We start from the raw sequence: 17,806 nt of genomic DNA, 5'->3' as shown, positions 1-17,806 counted from the left end.
CATCTGGCAAATTTTTTATAATAATCTATGTAACTTTTGTTAAAAGAGCTAAATCATTTATATGCTGTCCTCACTTCCATGGCGTTTGTTTTGCAGGTCTCAGGTGCACCTCTGTGTTTATTAATGTTTAGCTCCCAACTGAGACCCCTAATGGTAGCGAATGAGCAGTGTCACGTGGCCACGTTCACCAACAAGTCCTTCGCTTTTCTCCTTCAGATAACCACAGAATATAAATAAGTGTCCTTGTAATCAGTTTACCATCACTAAGCACAGCCTGTTAGTCCTGAAATGTGGCACGTCTTTTTTTAATTTTCCTTGTTTTGCGACTTTAGTCGATTATGCATTCCTGACAGACAAAGTGGCAAAGATTTTTAATGTGTAGCAGCGTGTGTGTTGCGCTGAGTTTGTGTGTACATTTGTCCATTCGCCAGTATGTGCATTCCCTGTGTGGTTCTGTGTTTTGCACGTGTCCATTATGGAGATTCCATTAATCACAAGAGTCTCCGACCCTGTCTCTTCACCTCATATTTCCACTCAGTCATCCACAAACAAGGTACTTTGTCAAAGACTTCAAAGTCACTTACATTCCACCCCTATCATTCCCAAGCCACAGCCAGGGTGATTTCTAAACTGCCCCAAGCCTTTTCACAGACAGTAACAGAGTGTTGTCCTTGTGGACAAAGTTGGAGGGGATTCTACAGTGTGTCAGCATAGCAACATAGCTGATTGTGAAGGGTAGGATAGTAGAGAGCACTTATGTGTTTGTGTGGGTGTGTGCGTGTGCTCGGCCTGATTTGGGCTCCAAACAGATGAAGAGGGGACAAAGCCTGCTGGTGTGTAATGTATCACTGTCTCCCCCCTGCCCACTCAAACACATATGTTCACACACAAACACACACGCTGCCAGACAGGCTCGACGTGACCCCCAGTGCCCCAGCAGAGGGAGAGATGTCTGCTGTTTGACAGTGTGTGTGCTCGGGCTCAGATAAACTCCACCGCCAGCTCTCCACAAAGCTTGTCCTCTCTCCTGCTGACCAGCGAGACATTTCCACACTGCCAACCATGTGACCTCACCTTGTCTGAGTCCTTTACACAGCCTGCTATGCACTGCTGTGTCTTATAAATGAGCAGCCACACACGCTGTGACATATTTCTGAACTGTGGCATGGAGTGCAAGCAGAGACACATACTTTTAAAACAGCATTCATTTTGATAGGGGTGAGTTTAAAGCTGAAGTAATTAATATTTTTGCGTAAACAATGGATATAATGACTATGTGCAATGCGAAAGGTGCTGCTAGTAGTGACAAACCCCCAGAGAATTATGACCCGACTCTGCAGTTCCCCTTCCCAATGCATCGGAGTTTTACGGCCCACAACTGTGCTGTTTTGATTCGGTCTCAGCACTCTCATCAACCTTGTCTCCAGACACAGCAGGCAGCTGTCTTCAGTGTAAAAGCTCTGATAAATCCACTGTACACTTCCTGCCTGGCACCCCAATGGAAAATAGACAAGTGTGAACATACTAAAATGTCTAGCAGATACAAGGAGCGAGATATTTTTCTCAGTGGTGGTGGAGAACAAAGCAAGGCTTAAAGGAGAGTGTATATGGGATTTAAATTTAACAGATAACCAGAAACATGTCTCCAAATGATTGTGTTTGGTGGTTGTGCCGGGCTGTTTGCTAACAGGTTTGACATAGCAATTGTGTAAAGTGGTATAATGTTGTGCTTCCAGAGACCAAAACAATGCATAGAACATGTCACATATTTTAAAGATGTTTACTCCATGTTGCATGTCCTGCAAAGAGAACAGCTTTTAAAGGTCAGTTCACCCAGAAAAAGACGGATGTCCTCATATCCTCACTTACATGGCTAGGGAGCTAGAGCTACCTAGCCGTGTAAATAGATTAGGTTTAATTTACCCAGGTTTTTAAAGATATTTTCAATTTCGATTTCTTCCTACAAACAGATTCAATGGAAGTAAATGGAAATTTGTTTGAAGTGCTCACAGTTTTGAAAAACGACCATTAAATAAATCAGCAGCAACATTTTTTTTCAGAGTCAGTGTCTTTAGATACTTTAGATAATTCACAGATTTTTTTTTTTTTTAATGCTTTGAGGTTCACAAACAAAGATTGGTGGCAGAAAACCTAGAGGCTGATTTCTCAAATCCGGGTTAAATAAAATCAAAACTATCTACATAGCTTGATAGTACAACAGGTAACAAAGAATTTATTATTGTGGTTTGGGTGACCCAACCCTTGGACATATTTTAATCTCAGCCTCTTCTTTATCCCTCACTCTTTTAAAGGCCTCTCCCACTCTTTAGCTCTCACTCACACACACATGCATACACACACCCAAACACGTAAACAGTCACCTCCAGCGGGGAGCAGAATTGGGCTGTCAGTCAAATGGACAACCTTAAAAGGGCACAGAGCCCTACAGGAGATATTAATGAATGAAATACAGCACCAACACCCAAACACACACACACCCAGTACAAAGCCTGCCTAAACTGAGATGACCCAGCATCCAGCAAGCCAGCTGTTCCGCATCACCAACATCTATTTTGGACACACATGACTTCCCTGTCCTTCAGACTGACTGGCGTTAGTGTTTAACTTTGCCTCTTGCAGTCAGGAAGCATTCAGACGAGGAGGAGAGTAGGGCTGAGGGGTGAGGGTGATGAGGTTTGGCACCCACCTCATCACTGCACGTTAATCAGCTCACCTGCTTCATCAAGTGTAGATTTTGTTTTTGAAAAAAAAAGCAGACGCACATTTACTTGTCTATTTAGAAGTCGGTGGCACCATTATCTTTATTAAAATTTAACAAATTACCCAAAGTATTGCCGCTTATATCTGTAATGAGTTAGAGAGCCAAGAAAATTGTTTCGTCTCTGCATTGTCATGGCAATAATCTGGCACCCCACTCAGTCCCGACTGTATATCAGTATTTGGATCTTTCTATTTTTCCTGTCATTCCTCCCCACTTCCTGTGTGTCCCCCCTTGGCTTTCACCTTGACTTACTGCTTTGATAATGAAGCCGAGTGATAAAAATCTCCCATTGTTCACCATTATTCTAATAAGACTATCATTCTCATTACTTGGACTCTGTGTGTGTGTGTGGTTACAGTGTGTTTACTGACCTTGGAAATGTACACATGCTAGTGATGGAAGCCAATATTGGCAGAGTGAAACAGACAGCTTTTTTTTTTATTTCAATTTTTAACACAAGAATTCATAAAAAATCATCCATCTGTTTTGCTTTTGCTGGTTATTTCTGCATGTGTCTGCGAAATCTTTGTGGATGCCAATTAATTTTCTGTGTGCACTCATTTATATCTACTGAATGTTTTTGCCTCTGTGTCCTCCACCCAATCTGTTTGCAGGAGATGTTCACACCGGAGTGTAAGTTCAAGGAGTCTGTTTTCGAGAACTACTATGTGATCTACTCGTCCACTGTGTACCGTCAGCAGGAGTCGGGCCGAGCCTGGTTCCTTGGCCTCACTAAGGAGGGGCAAGTCATGAAAGGCAATAGGGTCAAGAAGACTAAGCCCTCATCACACTTTGTGCCCAGGCCCATAGAAGGTACTTGCAGAAAAATGTTTTTTTTTTTTTTTTTTTTTAAACAGCTTTCAATTGATGTTTAGTACTCTACCTGTGGTGATGCATGTTTTATCCCATTAACTATAAATTGTGCATCTCTATGTGCATTTTAAGACACAAGAGAGATTAGGAATTTCAGAATACAATCACAAAGAATAAAGAAAAACTGCTTAATTCTTACATTTCTAATGTTGCAGTTTGGCACATGACTATCTAGTTTCATGTATAACAGTATTCTAAGCAGTTTTAGTATCTTTTAATGGAAAACATTGGTTGCTCTGAAGGTAGGAAGCAACAAAAATGTATAGTAGAGTTTGTAAAAGGGTTGACACGAATAATAAAGTATTCACATTTACAGTTTATAGGCCAATAACATCTGGTATATCTTTTTAAATTGAAATTCACGTGTTTAATATGTAAACCTGGACAGACATACAGGTTAATAGGATGTGATTACTTATTAAAAGAATAGTTTAGGAAATAAACTTATTCACTTTCTTAGTTAGTTGTAGTTTGATGACATTACTGATACCACTGTCATGTCTGAATGTTAAATTTTGCTACAACCAGCAGTTCATTACCTTAGCATTAGCATAATGGTGGGAAACTATATGGGAAAGAACCAGTCTGGCTCTGTCCAAAGGTAGAAACAAATCGACCAACCAGCGCATTAAATATCATATTATATCAGTTTTGTTTAATCAATGTCATATTTGAAATTACACTTTGATTTTGCCATGAATTAAACAAATATTACATAATGTGTCCATTTGTTAGCTACAGATGTGCGGATAGGCAGCCTGAAAGGAGCCAGGCCAGCTGTTTCCCCATGTGTCCAATTTAAGCTAAGCTAGCCATCTCCTGGCCATAGCCTTTCATTTACTACAGTGAGCGTGATAGCAATCTTCTTTTTTAATTATCAGCAAAAAAAGGCATGTAAATATGTGTCTCAAAATATCAAATGTAATAGACTATTTCTTTAAGCCTATTGTTCTGCTGGTTTCCCACGTGACAGGCTCAAGAATTTACTTTGAATATTTCTTCAGCTGTTGTGGGCACAGGTTTATTTCAAGAGCAGTGTTTGGTTCGATATTATCATGACTTGTCAAGCAATGTGATTACAAAAAAAAAAAGTGCTGACACGGCCCTAATTCCCTTTCTTATCCCTCCCAGCCTGGTATAATTGTCCCTCCAGCCTCACACCTGACCTTGTCTCTGTCTGCACATCCATCTCTTCAATCTGCTCTCCATTGTCCCCCTTTTTGAGCTCCTCCCTTCTTTGTCCCCCCTTCTCCTCTCCTCTCTTCTCCTTTCCCCTTCTGTCCTTCTTTCTCCTTTCCTCTCTCTACATCTCCACTACAGTTTGTATGTACAGGGAGCCGTCACTGCATGAGATAGAGGACAAGCACCGCTCCAGAAAGAGCTCAGGGACTCCCACCATGAACGGAGGGAAAGCTGTCAATCAGGACTCCACATAGCAGCAAAGGGAGGGGCTTCCAGCAGGGGGGGGAGTGGCCTCATCCTGACTCAGGGGGAGGGTCCATAGGAAAACTCACCGCCCCCCAAAATACATACCACCACCCCCTCTGAAAAAAAAGAGGGCGTTGCGAAGACAACGAGGAGCTATTACTGTACACCCAAGACAACAAAAACAAAAACTGAACTCTTGCCTGTGAAAACCTTTTAGATGAATTAATATGAAACCAGAGGATATCTATATATGAAAAAAAAATATTTTCAATCAGGACTTGACCAACATTTTATGCAAAAAAAAGAAAAAGCTGTGATAAACAAAGGAATGGTGGTCTCTCTTCACACAAATACAAATATCTATCATTTCCAATTTATGCTGTGAAAAACAAGCTTTAATACATGTTCAATTTTCATACATTGAGGGTTTTTTTTAATGCTATTGCACTCTCAACTGCTTTATTGTGTTATTGCTGTCAGTAATAACTATATCATTATCATCACTAATCAGTTGCTCTTATCATCCCAGTTACTATCATGGTTATTCTGGCTTTCTTTTGTTTTTGAAACGTAAGAAAGTATTTCTTTTCAATTACTCCTGTTTTTTCTCTCACAGTTTGAAATTGAATGCACTGTCACACTACCTGTTCTGGTGTGAGGGTAAGACTGAATGTATTTGATAGTTCTCTGTGTTGGACTCCAAATGTAACGGAGTGCTTAGGGTGGGATGTAATTTACTCAGGTGTGTAGCCTACTGCAAGTTAGACTAATGAGACTATTAGGATAGATAGGGCTGTTTGAAATACACTGACATGGCTTCCCTTATGTTATCCTGCTACAACAGGACAAGACTGATACAAGCAATATAGTAGAGAGGAGTCTAGTATGTCTCTAAATAATACTAATAACAAGCTGACAACACATCTCTGTGGTTGGTGTGTTTGCCAGTAGAGAAGACTGACAAAGAAAGTTGTATGAGCGGGTCAAAGTCTAAATCAAAGGAAAACTGTGCTGATATAGCTTCTGTATACTCTCAACATTTGCAAGGACTATTAGGTTTTAGGTAAGGAGATGTCCAAACTTGTCTAAAATGGCAATGAATAGTATTCTCTCCAAAAGCTGAGAGGAAAATATTGACCAGCATCAGCACTATGAGCCACGGCCAAAAGCGGTCACTTCACATTTGCACCTCAAGCAACACAGGCCCCTTTCTCTGCTGTTAGCTAGGCTATAACAACAACTCTCCAAATATAACTATATAACAGTATTCATGCTTTTGAACTATATGGACAAATCATGAAATAACTCTTGATAAAAGACTTCTGCTGTTGTCAAGACATTCTGTTACTTTTATTGTAAAAACATTACAGATTTCTCAGCACTGGTGGACAGGGTTCTTGACTGTTTAATAATCCACTGACTTGACCTATTGATAATTTCAATGTAAGGTAACAATCATTAAGACTTTCCCCATCATAATGGAAGCAGAGCCTCTTACTGAGAGAACCAGTTCATCTGGATTTAGCCAAGTTCGAGGAAGGATGTCCGACCATCCCAGTGAAAGCATGTCACTGTTTGTTTTCTCTGACATGGTAACCCATACGGTCTCCATCCCTCCTGGTTTTGTGGGCCAAATGAGCCATTTGATGCATTGTGGAGGAAAGCTTCTCTTTCATAAATCAACATGTTGACAGGGCTGTATAAATAAGGTGAATTGACTGGTACAACGTGCACGCTGTGTACACTGCATAGCTCATTCCTAATCCCCAAGTAGTTTGTCTAACTCAGGAAGTCCTACAGTTGTTCTGTGAATGGGGCCAGACGTAAAGGCTGACCGCTTGTTGTCCAGCACCCGTTGCACAAAGCCTGGCCACCGGTGTGGTGTTTAAGAAGGTCGGGATGGGGTCTATGGTGTTTTTATCATTAAAGACTATGTACAGCTAAGCCTAGTCAGGTTAGGAATGTTGAAAAGGGGATTAGAGGAGGCAAGAGAAAGCATGAACATCGCATGACTGTAAAAGTTGATGTAAGCTTGGTTTGATTTTGGGGTGAGAGCAACTAAAAGATTGTTTCAAATTTGGGGAGAATAGGTCCAAGACTTTTTTATGCAACATTATGATCAGTATTTCAGCGAGAGTTTATACAGCTCTCCTGTATCTGGTTGGAAATCGTATGCTAGGTTGGTGGTATGTACAGTAAATAGCACACATTCAGTTGCACAGAGCAAATCGCAGTGATATTTCATCATGGATCTGGGAGGTTCTTCCACCTGGGGCCCTGATCCATCGCTGGTGCAAGTTACCTGCAAGAGCTAACAGTAGATTAGTTCAACTTCCACAGCACCTACAGCATAACAGTGATACTTACAGTATATTAGATGTGACGCTGAAAGTCAACAGGCAAGACCAGCATATATATCTTTTTTATAGAGGTTTATATTGGTGCAAATGAGATACATGTGGACTTAAAGCAATGCATGAAATTGGATGTACTCGATGTCAGCCGTTGACAGCAGAATGAGAGGATTTGAGAAAGAGATGAATAAAAGCAAGGACGTAAAAATAGCTGATGTGAGAAAGCAGTAAAGGAGAGCACTTTTGGTGGGTTTGCCGATGTATGAAAGGGTGAGCAAAGGCTTTGGTTGTATGTGGTATCAAGTATAATTTATTACTTTTATGTTTGCAGATGATTTCACTGCATTGGAACACACTCATATATGCATTATGAATTGTGAGATGAAATTAAAAATATGCATTGATAATAAAAATCAGAATGAAGTTAGTGATTGTTTAAGAATAAAGACTATGTTATCAAAAACTTTCACCTACGCAGTGATGGATTCAATGTCTGATGTCTGATCATGACTAACAGCTGTTCTGTCTTTTTTTTCCCAAATATTAATTTCACTTTTTGCATCTACAAGAGAAGCAGCAGGGTAAGCCGACAAACTACACCCATCAACGCGGGTTTTTAATACGGTTCGGATTCAGGAAATCCAATCCGTTTCCTCCATCAATTCACCGGGGGTGATTTATCTTCTCAGTGGCCCCTAAATCCGATGTGTCATTTTGGGATGGCGCTCCTTCGCCCTTAATTCTCCCGTTGTCATGGAAACAGACCTTCCGTGCCGTCTGCAAGGAGAATGAGGAGGAAGAGGAGGAGGAGGAGGAGGATGAAGGCTCCCCTGACTTTCAGGACGTGGCTTGTCTTCTCTCCTGCGTGATGGCTGCAGCACAGAGAACAGCAGAGTTGGAGGAGGGGGAGGGGGGGTGGAGGGTAGTTTGCTCTCCTTTTTTTCTATTTTAGTGTTTTTCCTTCTGTTACAACAAACAGTTGAGCTGAGAGCAGCCCTGCAACCTGGGGTTTAAAATGTATGTATACACACAGAGACAGACAAAGAGAGGGTGAAGGGGGTGGGGAGAACAGAAAGATAAAGAGGGAAAAAAGTTAAAGGCAAAGAAACTACTGCTACTTTCTCAATCTCCCCCATCTACTAGGAATGCTAGTTTTTCTTGTCATCTTCATTTAAATGTATATGTACACTCATTTTCTCATGTGCAGGCTTTTTGTCCTTCTAGTCTTGACTGTAATTTATTTAGTGCATTGTTGAATCATCTTTATGTCAGCGTTGTTTTTGCCTCAAAGAAGGTTCCAGTCCATACAGTTAATGAAAGTAAGACTAAAGAGTCTATGAGGCTTTTCTCAGGCACAGTGGTGCTTTGGGCTTGATGCTGATGTTTAGCTGAAACGTTTACCAGGTTCACCACCCTAATTTACTATCTTAGCATGTTAATCAGCATCAAATACAAAGTGCAGCTCAGGCTGATTGAAATGCCAAATTTTGCAAGTGTTGGACATATTGTAATTTTGACCATCTGATGGGGCACTAAATTTTGTTTAGTTGTCAGGAAATGTCATTAAAAACCAAAAATGTCAGCCTGCTGGAGGTGCTAGTCAGGCAGTAAGATGCATCCTCTGGGGACCATGAATGTCTCTGAAAATTTTCATGGCAATCTTTCCAAAAGGTGATGGACCAACAGACCAACATTGCCACCCCTACAGCCATTCTGCTTGTGTATCTAAAACAATGTCTGCAGAATCTGTGATCACGTGTCCTGACACAGAATATATCACAAATACACATCACGAATTCTATTGCTATCCAAATGTGTGGAATCCCAAAACCACTGAGCAAAAACAGCTCATGTTTTATCACGATCAATATGCCGCCTTGTTCACTGCATCCACCTCTGTAATTAATTTTCACTAAGAGCAAAAACAAGTCAAGGTCAGCTATTAAGACACCCATTGGGAGTCGGGAGTCTAAACAGGGTCGTGTGTTTATTTACACGTAGGCAGGACGAAGCCTGCAAACAGCTTGAAGGCCACTCTCTTCTCTCTTCCTCTCCTCTCCAGCTACAGCTCTGCCTGTGGTCTCTCACATCCTCTCACATCCACCTGTCTTCCCCCACCTTCCCTCTTCTCCTCCTGTAGAGAAAAGGCAACCTTGTACTCAATGGCAGTATTCAAATCTCTCCAGGTGTGCGGATGTACTTGTCACAATAACCATAATAAAACTGCCTTGAAGTATCACTTTACTTATTCAAAATAGTGAATCTACCACAATCAGAACTTTCCAGAAGTTTACCTTTTTCGGATCTTTTCTTTATCAAAATTATGTTCTTCCGTTTCGCTGTGTGGTAAGTTACATGGCAGTAAGTTGATGTATTAAATGCATCACACTGTGAAACACACATTTGTCAAATATTACAGACAAGGATAAGAACATTGCAGCTCTAAAGACAAAAATGACAAATGATTTGGTGTCAGATTTATCTCAATTTCAACCAACCTTTCTCAAAATAAGGCCCTAGCAACCTCCAAATACTCTTTCGGAGGTTGAGCTTGACAATGCAATTTTTGCATAGGATTTATGGCTAAATCAAAAATAACCTTGGTTTCAAAGACAGATATCTGATCACACAGCCAGGAATCATTTTAACTGACAAACTGGCCACTGCCCAAAACTTCACAGCAAACTGGACACACAGGACGCACAGATTATGACATTCAAAAAGTCTTAAATCATTTCAGTAAATAAATTGTAGGTTGGACTTGGATGCAGGGAAATTGTATTGGAATCTTATAAACTGATTACAAACCATTAAATTTTCTGTGTGTGGTTGGGTTTGACCTCCCTCCTCCACCCATGTTTCTGCCCAACTCACCATTACTTCTAAAGTTATCCAGCAGTAAACAGCCATGCTGGACGCACTGACTTAGGCACTGTGGTGCTTTGAGCTACATGCCAATGTTAGCATGCTACCTGTCTTCACAATGACAATGCCAACATGCTGATGTTCGGCAGGTAATGTTTATCATGTCCGTCACCTTAGGACAAACAGAACAACATTCGCAGCTGATGCGAATGCCATTAGTTTTTCCAGGTATTTGGTCATTAAACCAAAGTGCTGGACAAACTGATATGTATACCTGACAATGGCACTAGATGAAAAGTCCTAGAATCACAAGTCATAGTCCATCCTGAGGAGAACATGAGTGTCTGTGCCAAATTTTGTGCCAGTCCAACATGTAGATGTAGAGATATTTCACACAATAAGTAAAAACCACAGAGCCACATTGCTAGCACGGCTAAAAAACTTCATCACGGGGCCAAAATCTCTACTTGTACAGGAGAAATATAAGAAACTAAGATTGCCATGAGATTTACTGAGCACATTCATGCTCCCTATAAATCATATGTCATATCTCAGCGGCTGATACAATAACTGTGAAATTTGATTATCCTGACAGGTTGCCTGCAAATACTGTGAACACTCTGTGCACCTGATATGCATCGGTGTGGTACTTTAATCTCTTATAAGAGTCATTTAACTGTCAAAACAGGTGGTGGTTTTAAAACTAGATTAAATTCGTTCTGACTGGTTAAATACCATACTGCGTGTTTTCCAAAATTCTCATGCCATAGTACCTAATAATATCATTCTCTCCTCTTTTCTCTCAAACCATCTGGGTTAACATGTGGCAGATTTGTGGCAGAAGAGTGAATGGCTTTTGTTGCAGTCTAAAGGTCACAGCCGGCACAGTTTACAACCTCTCCGCAAAAATCCCTTTGCCAGGATTGTGTCAAATTAAATTTTGTGTTGTGAGTGTCATTAATCATATTTTCTGTGTTACAGGTATCTGCTGTCAAATAAATGTAAATGTTCTTTTGGCTGTGTACAACATCATAATGCCTGCAATAAGTATTGAATGAAGTATGTGACTATAACAGAGGCATAGGTTTTGCAATTAGCTGGGTCAACAACACAGTCAGCTATTTATGGCCTGTACAGTTATTTATACAGGCCTGTACATGACTTTTGTTTGTCTTTTGCAGACTCATGAGCACACAGAGCAAAACTGTTCTCGATCTTTTATCCCAGGCATCTTCCCTCCCTCTCTGTCTACCTCTTTCTGTCCTGTTGTTTTGATATGGGCCTGCGCCACTGGGAATCCACTTGTTTCTCTTCTCTCGTCCTCCCAGGGAGAGAATGAGGGAACTCCTACTCAGAAGTGGGGCGATGAGTTCTACTCATTAAAAATAATTGGTCTCTGTTCAATTAAGGCTCAGTGATGCTCCTTTGATCCAGGCGGCTCAGTGGTTTTTTTTTTTCTTCTTTTTTTTTTATCTGCGTCTTTTACATCCAAATCAACTGCTCAGAGTTGGCACAAGTATTGGATAATTGGTTCTAATGTGTTTACTTCCTCAAGAAGGAAGGGGGAGGTAGAGGAGCTACTCGGGAATGATTAAAAATGTTTGAATGAAATGAGATCTGATGGTTGAAGAAGCTCAATTCAAATCTTCAAGTCTCCGCTGCGGACACCCTGTGAGACAGTCCACTGTCTCCAGACGACAAAAACAGATCACTTTTCCTTCTCTTTGCTTCTCTGTGATTTGCTGCTTTTGGCTTCTCCTGTTTGCAGATGAATACCGTGAGGGATACAAGCAAGCAAACACACTGATACTTAAGAGACATACGACACATGAAAGTTCATGCACAGTGCACACATGCACCCACACTGTAAACCCACTCAGCCGCCCACCCACACATCCACTCGCACACTTTGTATTTCTTACTCTCACACACGCTATCACTTTATTGAAGAAGCTCTGCAGTATGAGCGTGTTAATGTGCTGGCAGTGGTTCACGTTACAGAGGGAAGCTGTTCTGTTGAATCCCAATAGCCCAGGGACAGAAAGGATACTAAGCCAAGCTTTGACTGCGGTTATGCTCCAACACTGCTTCTTTAATAATTTTCTCTCTCATCCCTTTGCTTATCCTCTTTGCTCCTCTCTTTCCCTACGTTCTTCCACTTTCTCACTTTCCTAATCTCTATTCCCTCTCCATGCTTCTATCCAATTTGATACATTTCTCTTCAATCTAGCCTTCCTTTCCAGCGCACTGCATCTCGTCTATTATTGCCTTTTCTCTTTGTGGTCCACCTCTTCTCCACCTGTTTGAGGTTAATGAGTTCAGGTAATTCTCACCAAAATCACCTCTCAGTTCTACATGCATGCATAATGCTGTACATACAAAATGGAGATCAGTGCATTTTTTAACAGAAATGCCTCTAGGATCTGCATTGCTGCTGAGCTATCTAAACGCATGATCATCAGTGCAATAATACATGATGTTGCAAGATGTGTTCTGCACATTAGCACACATAGGCATGTATCTGGGAATATGCAAAAGCAATATATGAATTGTATACTCACGCAGATGCGTGCACAAATGCTATACATGCCTTTTGTCTCAATGAAGATTGCATGGCAAAGTCACTCTTAAATAGGGAAAGATATGCTCACCATATGCTCATCATTGGTATTACAATTGAAGAAACATCAAAGACAGAAGCGACAAATAGATGTCTGTAAAGCTTTTGGTTTATTGCTTTTAGTTTACTGGAGTGAAAATACTGTGGCAGAAAAGAAAACTAGTACTAAAGAGGGGCCATAAGGAAATAAATAATTTGATGTGTTTGATATATGAATATGAGTGTGAGTGATCTTGATTGATTTAGAAGAAAACAGATGTAAACTCAAATACAACACTAATTTCTACAGGTGGAGCACAGCTGGTTGTAAAGGAAACCTGCTGAGTTTTTCAGTTCTCTGCAGGGCTCATTTAACCACGTCTCTTTGACAAGCAGGGCAAGTGGGGTTCTGCAGCGGCTTTTCCACCGTGACTGTTCATTTACCAATCATTAAATATTCAGGGCTCACTTCATTGTGTACACCTCCTCCAGACCATCAGGGTACTTTAAATAATGCAGGCATTCAGGATCAGGAGGGTCACCTATTGTTCAACTAACTGCAAGAATGTAAAGTGGCTGAGGTGCTTTTAAACAGATACGAATGCTGGTACAGTTCCAGGTAGTTCCAGAGCCTCAGAAACAGCCAATATGTTGAGATTCATTGCACTTAACTGTGTCAATGTACTTTGAAGAGAGAAATAAAATGTGACTGTCAAGCCTTTTATTTAAAGTGAGACCATGTCTCTTTTGCTGTGGCATTTATGGGATAAAGATAAATGCTAAAACACAATGTAACAGCAGTAGCACAAGTAGAGCAGAGTCATAAAGTCATTGTAGAGACTGCAGCGTAATACTGCTGCAGAAGTTTGTGATAGTGTTGCATTATTTTTATATTCTCAGGCAGTTGCTTTTAATTTGAAGGAGGAAGCTGATGTTCTCTGAAGTTTTTAAAATTAATTTAATCTTTTATCATATTTAATAAGAATATATGTATGAACATTAACAGCATGGAATGCATATTTTCTTTTATCTTACAACACAACTGATTTGAGAATGATTGTATGATATTGGATCTTAAATCATCAATCAATTAAAATCTGAGCTTGAGAGTATATCGAGAGCTGAACTACATCTTAACTATAAAAAGAGACTTGAGATATTCCTTTCATGGCTTAGCAGTCTGGCACTTGAGTGAGAACAAAGTTAGCAGGCAGTCCATGATTTCCAGAAGAAGACTCTGCAGCCGGCTCTGCGACTCTGAGTTGTATTGCCACTGCTGAGTCCACGTCGATTCTTCTCCTGTTTCTCTGCATCTCTGGGTCCTTGGGGTATAATTCCATTTTCGGGTTTGAAAAGTTTATAAAGTAAGTCTACAAAGTTCTGTGTCTTCATCGAATCCTATGGAAGAAAATATTAACATGATGTAAAGGATTCTGAACATACAGAGACTTGTATTAGTAAAGGTGAAAATTTGGTCTCTCTATGTCTGTATCCTATTCCTAGCAAACTATAAATCAGTTTATCTCATATTTTCATAACTTGCATTTGCTGATCATAGCCAGAAAGGGAAATGCAAGGTTGTGCTGGCACTCTATCTCTAATCTGCAGTTTCATGGAGGTGCAGTTCTGAGGATAATCAAATGACAGAAATCTGGCAGGTTGCTCTGCCTATATCCAGAATGTTCTCTGAAACTAAATTTACTAAAATTACACTTTTAACAGATCAAGATAAATGAAATGTGACTGCACAAGTATGGACAAACTTTACAAATTGAATATCTGTAGACATTCCTGATGCCTGCAGTGTAATCATGACTGGGAATCAGGCCTGGTTTAAGCCGTTGGGAGGAAGGATGGGATTTTGTGTTACACTAAGAGTCAGGAACATATGGAGTAACGCATTAAGGAAAATAAAGACATCTTACCTGTTTGTCTTGTAATTTGTTGAGCCATGACAATGGGTCTTGCTGAAGTTGCAGGTCTTTAAATCCCTGCTCAGCCTCTGTATTTTCTGCAACACATGATGCAAAACACAAAAGTGCCAAAATGCAGAAGACGTGGGCCATCCTTAGTTGGAAGATCTTGCTTGTGTGCTTCTTGTTGAGAGAATTTTTTTCTTGGTAAGACACCAACATCTACTGATGTGCACCTTAACAGTACAATACTGCTAGAGGTCTATTTTATAAGCAGTACCCAGGGCCCAAAAAAGGGAGGAGAATCCAGGTTGTCTGCGTAAAGACCATCCTCAATTTTCTGTTTGCTCCCATCAGTGCACTGAAGCATGTACCATGTAATTTACAACAGTCATTAGGACTGAGACAAAAGGTCTAAATAAGGACGTTTTCACCATCTTGATCTTTCCTGGTGTCACCATTTACATAAACACACTGTAATCTGGCTGTGTAAGCGAAGGTCATCCTCATGCCGTCACTGGCGTAACTTGTAAATGTGAAAGATCGTTTCTGCCTCCTTGTTTAAAAGCAAATCCCTGTAAGTGGAGTGCTATGTGCACTCATGTAAAATAAAACATTAATGACGCTGACATGGGGGAAACAATGATTTCATTAACCCTGCTGTGCCATAAAGTTGAATCAACGGGTAACATGGCGACTCTGGGAGGTCCATATCCAGAGGCCATAAAGGTCAACTTATCATTTGTTACACCCTTGTGAGTTTAGTTCATGCATCTCTTTAATGAGATTTCTGCTCTGTTTAACTTAACAGTTCTGCTGCATCTAAATTAAGGAGTATTTGTCACAGGCTGTAATGATTTTCTAATGGTACATGCTGTAAATGTACAATTGCATTACATGGACTGAAGATTTTGCAAGCAGTTTAGTTATCAGGCAGATCCAAGGGTTTTTTACATTACAATAGTTTTTGTTCAGATAAATGTAAAGGCAAATTGGGTCGATAAACTTCTTAAAACTGTAAACTGTAAATTTAAATCAGTTGAAAGGGAAAGGGGAAAACTAATGCACAGATGCTGCATTTCTCCTTCTTTTGCCACCAGTAAGTGTTACTCAGCAAAGTTTATCTCAAATGATCAGATGCACAAGTCAAAGACAGCAAAAATGGTTGTATAATGATTATATTGGAAGTGAGTATTGATGATTGTATTGAAAGTGATCAAACAGATCAAGTCTTATCCCATTATACCTTGTGTCATCTACAGTAAGTGACCTGAAGTGATTAGTAATACCAGTTTTTCTTAAGTAAGAATTTATCTACATACAGTAAAATTGAACTGTATATTCAAGTTTCTCTGCAGTTTGCATGAAAATTGCTTCATAGTGGGATGTTTCAAAAAATGGTGATGGACTTCACCTGTTGTCATTCAGGATTGAGATCTGACCGGGGGAAAAAAAATCGACGTGTATCTGTTTGAGAATTTTTTCAGATGTACTGTTGTGAAGCTAATCTTTAAACGAATCAGTAGAAATGTCTTTCTAGCCCATGTAAGACTTTTGTGTGGAGAAAACCAAAAGGACGTGTCCTTCGAAAATAGGAGACAACCTTGATGCACCTCAACCTCTCAACAAATCACCATCCTAACCCAATTAGGGAGGTGTAGAAACCGAATATAGCTGCCTAAACAATTAGTAAGTGAACTGTCGGGAGCAGAATAATCCTGTTAAGAAGGCTATGGAGAGCACTTTACAGAAAGAGTGTTTCTGACAACTGTCTGCACCAGGCCACGTAAGACTTATTTAATTCAAGGTGGCATTCAAGGAGTGACTGTTTGTTATATCAGGACTTTCAGATGAGCTGAGATTCTGCTCCAAATATGTCAAAAAATTAATTAGATAATCAGTGTGATGCTTCATCACAGGTTTTTTAATTCACACAAGAGGGTTCAGCTCTTCTTCAGCTGTTACTTGTGAAAGCTGCCTTCCTTACATAAGCATATGAGGCTGTTTGTTATTTCTGACTCTGAGCAATCGATATCTGGGAATATCTGCGTGCCAACAAGAAACAGAACACAGTGTTGTTTGTGGACGTTACTGTGCCTTTTTGCATCTAGCTACACTCAGAGTTTTCATCTATTGATCACAGTGACAGATATAGATGATTGAGCTTGAATGACTGTTCCTTTGGGACGTATTGCTCCAGTGATAAATCTCTGAGTGAATAGTGTGGAGAAATAATATGTAGAAATCACAAGAGGAACAAGTTGGGTTACATTTGGAATCACTGGCCAGATTAATATATCATAAAACAACCATTATTTCTCTTCATTTGCATTTTATGTTAATGACCTTTCCTCCAATTGACAAACAAAAAATAAGAAAACAAATGGAATGTTAAAAACATCATTCCATATCTTCTAGATAATATCTTCTTCAGGGTCTTAATGTGCATTTTTTTGTCCCAAAGCCAAGGAGACAGCAGCAATGTGATTGCAGTGTTGCCTCCCAACAGTTCATTTAGAAATGGGCTGGGAAAAAAAGTTGCAGGCAGTATGAGTCATAAAGTTTAATCTTTTCCATGCACCATTTAACATGCTGAAATTTAAAGAAATGCTTTTAGAGTGAGGGCACAAGTGACTCGATGTTTGCATGTGGAAACACAACCTTACCATTCTGAAGCAAGAGCAAGTCACATTTACAATGTGCTTCCTCTCCAGGTGTCATAGGAACCTGTGTGTCATTTGTTGTGACTTAATATACATTTGACATCATTCATTGACCGGACTGCACCAGTCTGCTCGAGTCGGTTGGAAAAAAGCAGCACACACGTCAATGACATCACTGTACTACTTGGTTAATTATTTCTAAGTAGTCTGGCACAGTCATGTGCGCAAATCAGATGTCACAAAAACAGTGTTTGTTTTCTTTTAATCCAAAAGATCTTTTGGTGTTACATGATATTTTGTCAATTAAGTTAGTCACGGTCACAATCTCA

General features: G+C 40.1%; 2 protein-coding genes across 5 annotated transcripts in view; one reads left to right on the top strand and one right to left on the bottom strand.

The window, feature by feature from the left end:
- fgf12a (fibroblast growth factor 12a) overlaps window positions 1-7,906 on the top strand; it is a 37,416-nt gene extending 29,510 nt beyond the window's left edge. For all 4 annotated transcript variants that reach the window (XM_041054530.1, XM_041054531.1, XM_041054529.1 and 1 more), the window contains exons 4-5: window positions 3,397-3,595; window positions 4,976-7,906. In XM_041054530.1, the coding sequence (XP_040910464.1) occupies window positions 3,397-3,595; window positions 4,976-5,091 (315 nt within the window). In that variant the 3' untranslated portion in view covers window positions 5,092-7,906. The remainder of the gene's footprint in view (window positions 1-3,396; window positions 3,596-4,975) is intronic.
- A 6,198-nt stretch (window positions 7,907-14,104) lies between these two features.
- Window positions 14,105-14,967, bottom strand: LOC121193067 (somatostatin-1-like). The gene is made up of 2 exons (XM_041055188.1): window positions 14,827-14,967; window positions 14,105-14,299 (listed from the first exon to the last, which is right to left on the bottom strand). The coding sequence occupies exons 1-2, from the start codon at window positions 14,965-14,967 to the stop codon at window positions 14,105-14,107; spliced, it is 336 nt and encodes a 111-aa protein (XP_040911122.1).
- Between the last annotated feature and the right edge of the window lie 2,839 nt (window positions 14,968-17,806).

The sequence above is a fragment of the Toxotes jaculatrix genome, chromosome 14 (assembly GCF_017976425.1).
Source record: "Toxotes jaculatrix isolate fToxJac2 chromosome 14, fToxJac2.pri, whole genome shotgun sequence".
Lineage (NCBI taxonomy): Eukaryota > Metazoa > Chordata > Actinopteri > Toxotidae > Toxotes > Toxotes jaculatrix.
This window is presented reverse-complemented; position numbering and strand designations above follow the sequence as displayed.

Coding starts and splice junctions, on each gene's coding strand:
- LOC121193067 (XM_041055188.1), bottom strand. CDS start 14,967: ATGGCCCACGTCTTCTGCATTTTGGCACTTTTGTGTTTTGCATCATGT. Junction 14,300..14,826: donor ACAAATTACAAGACAAACAG/GTAAGATGTCTT, acceptor TTTCTTCCATAG/GATTCGATGAAGACACAGAA.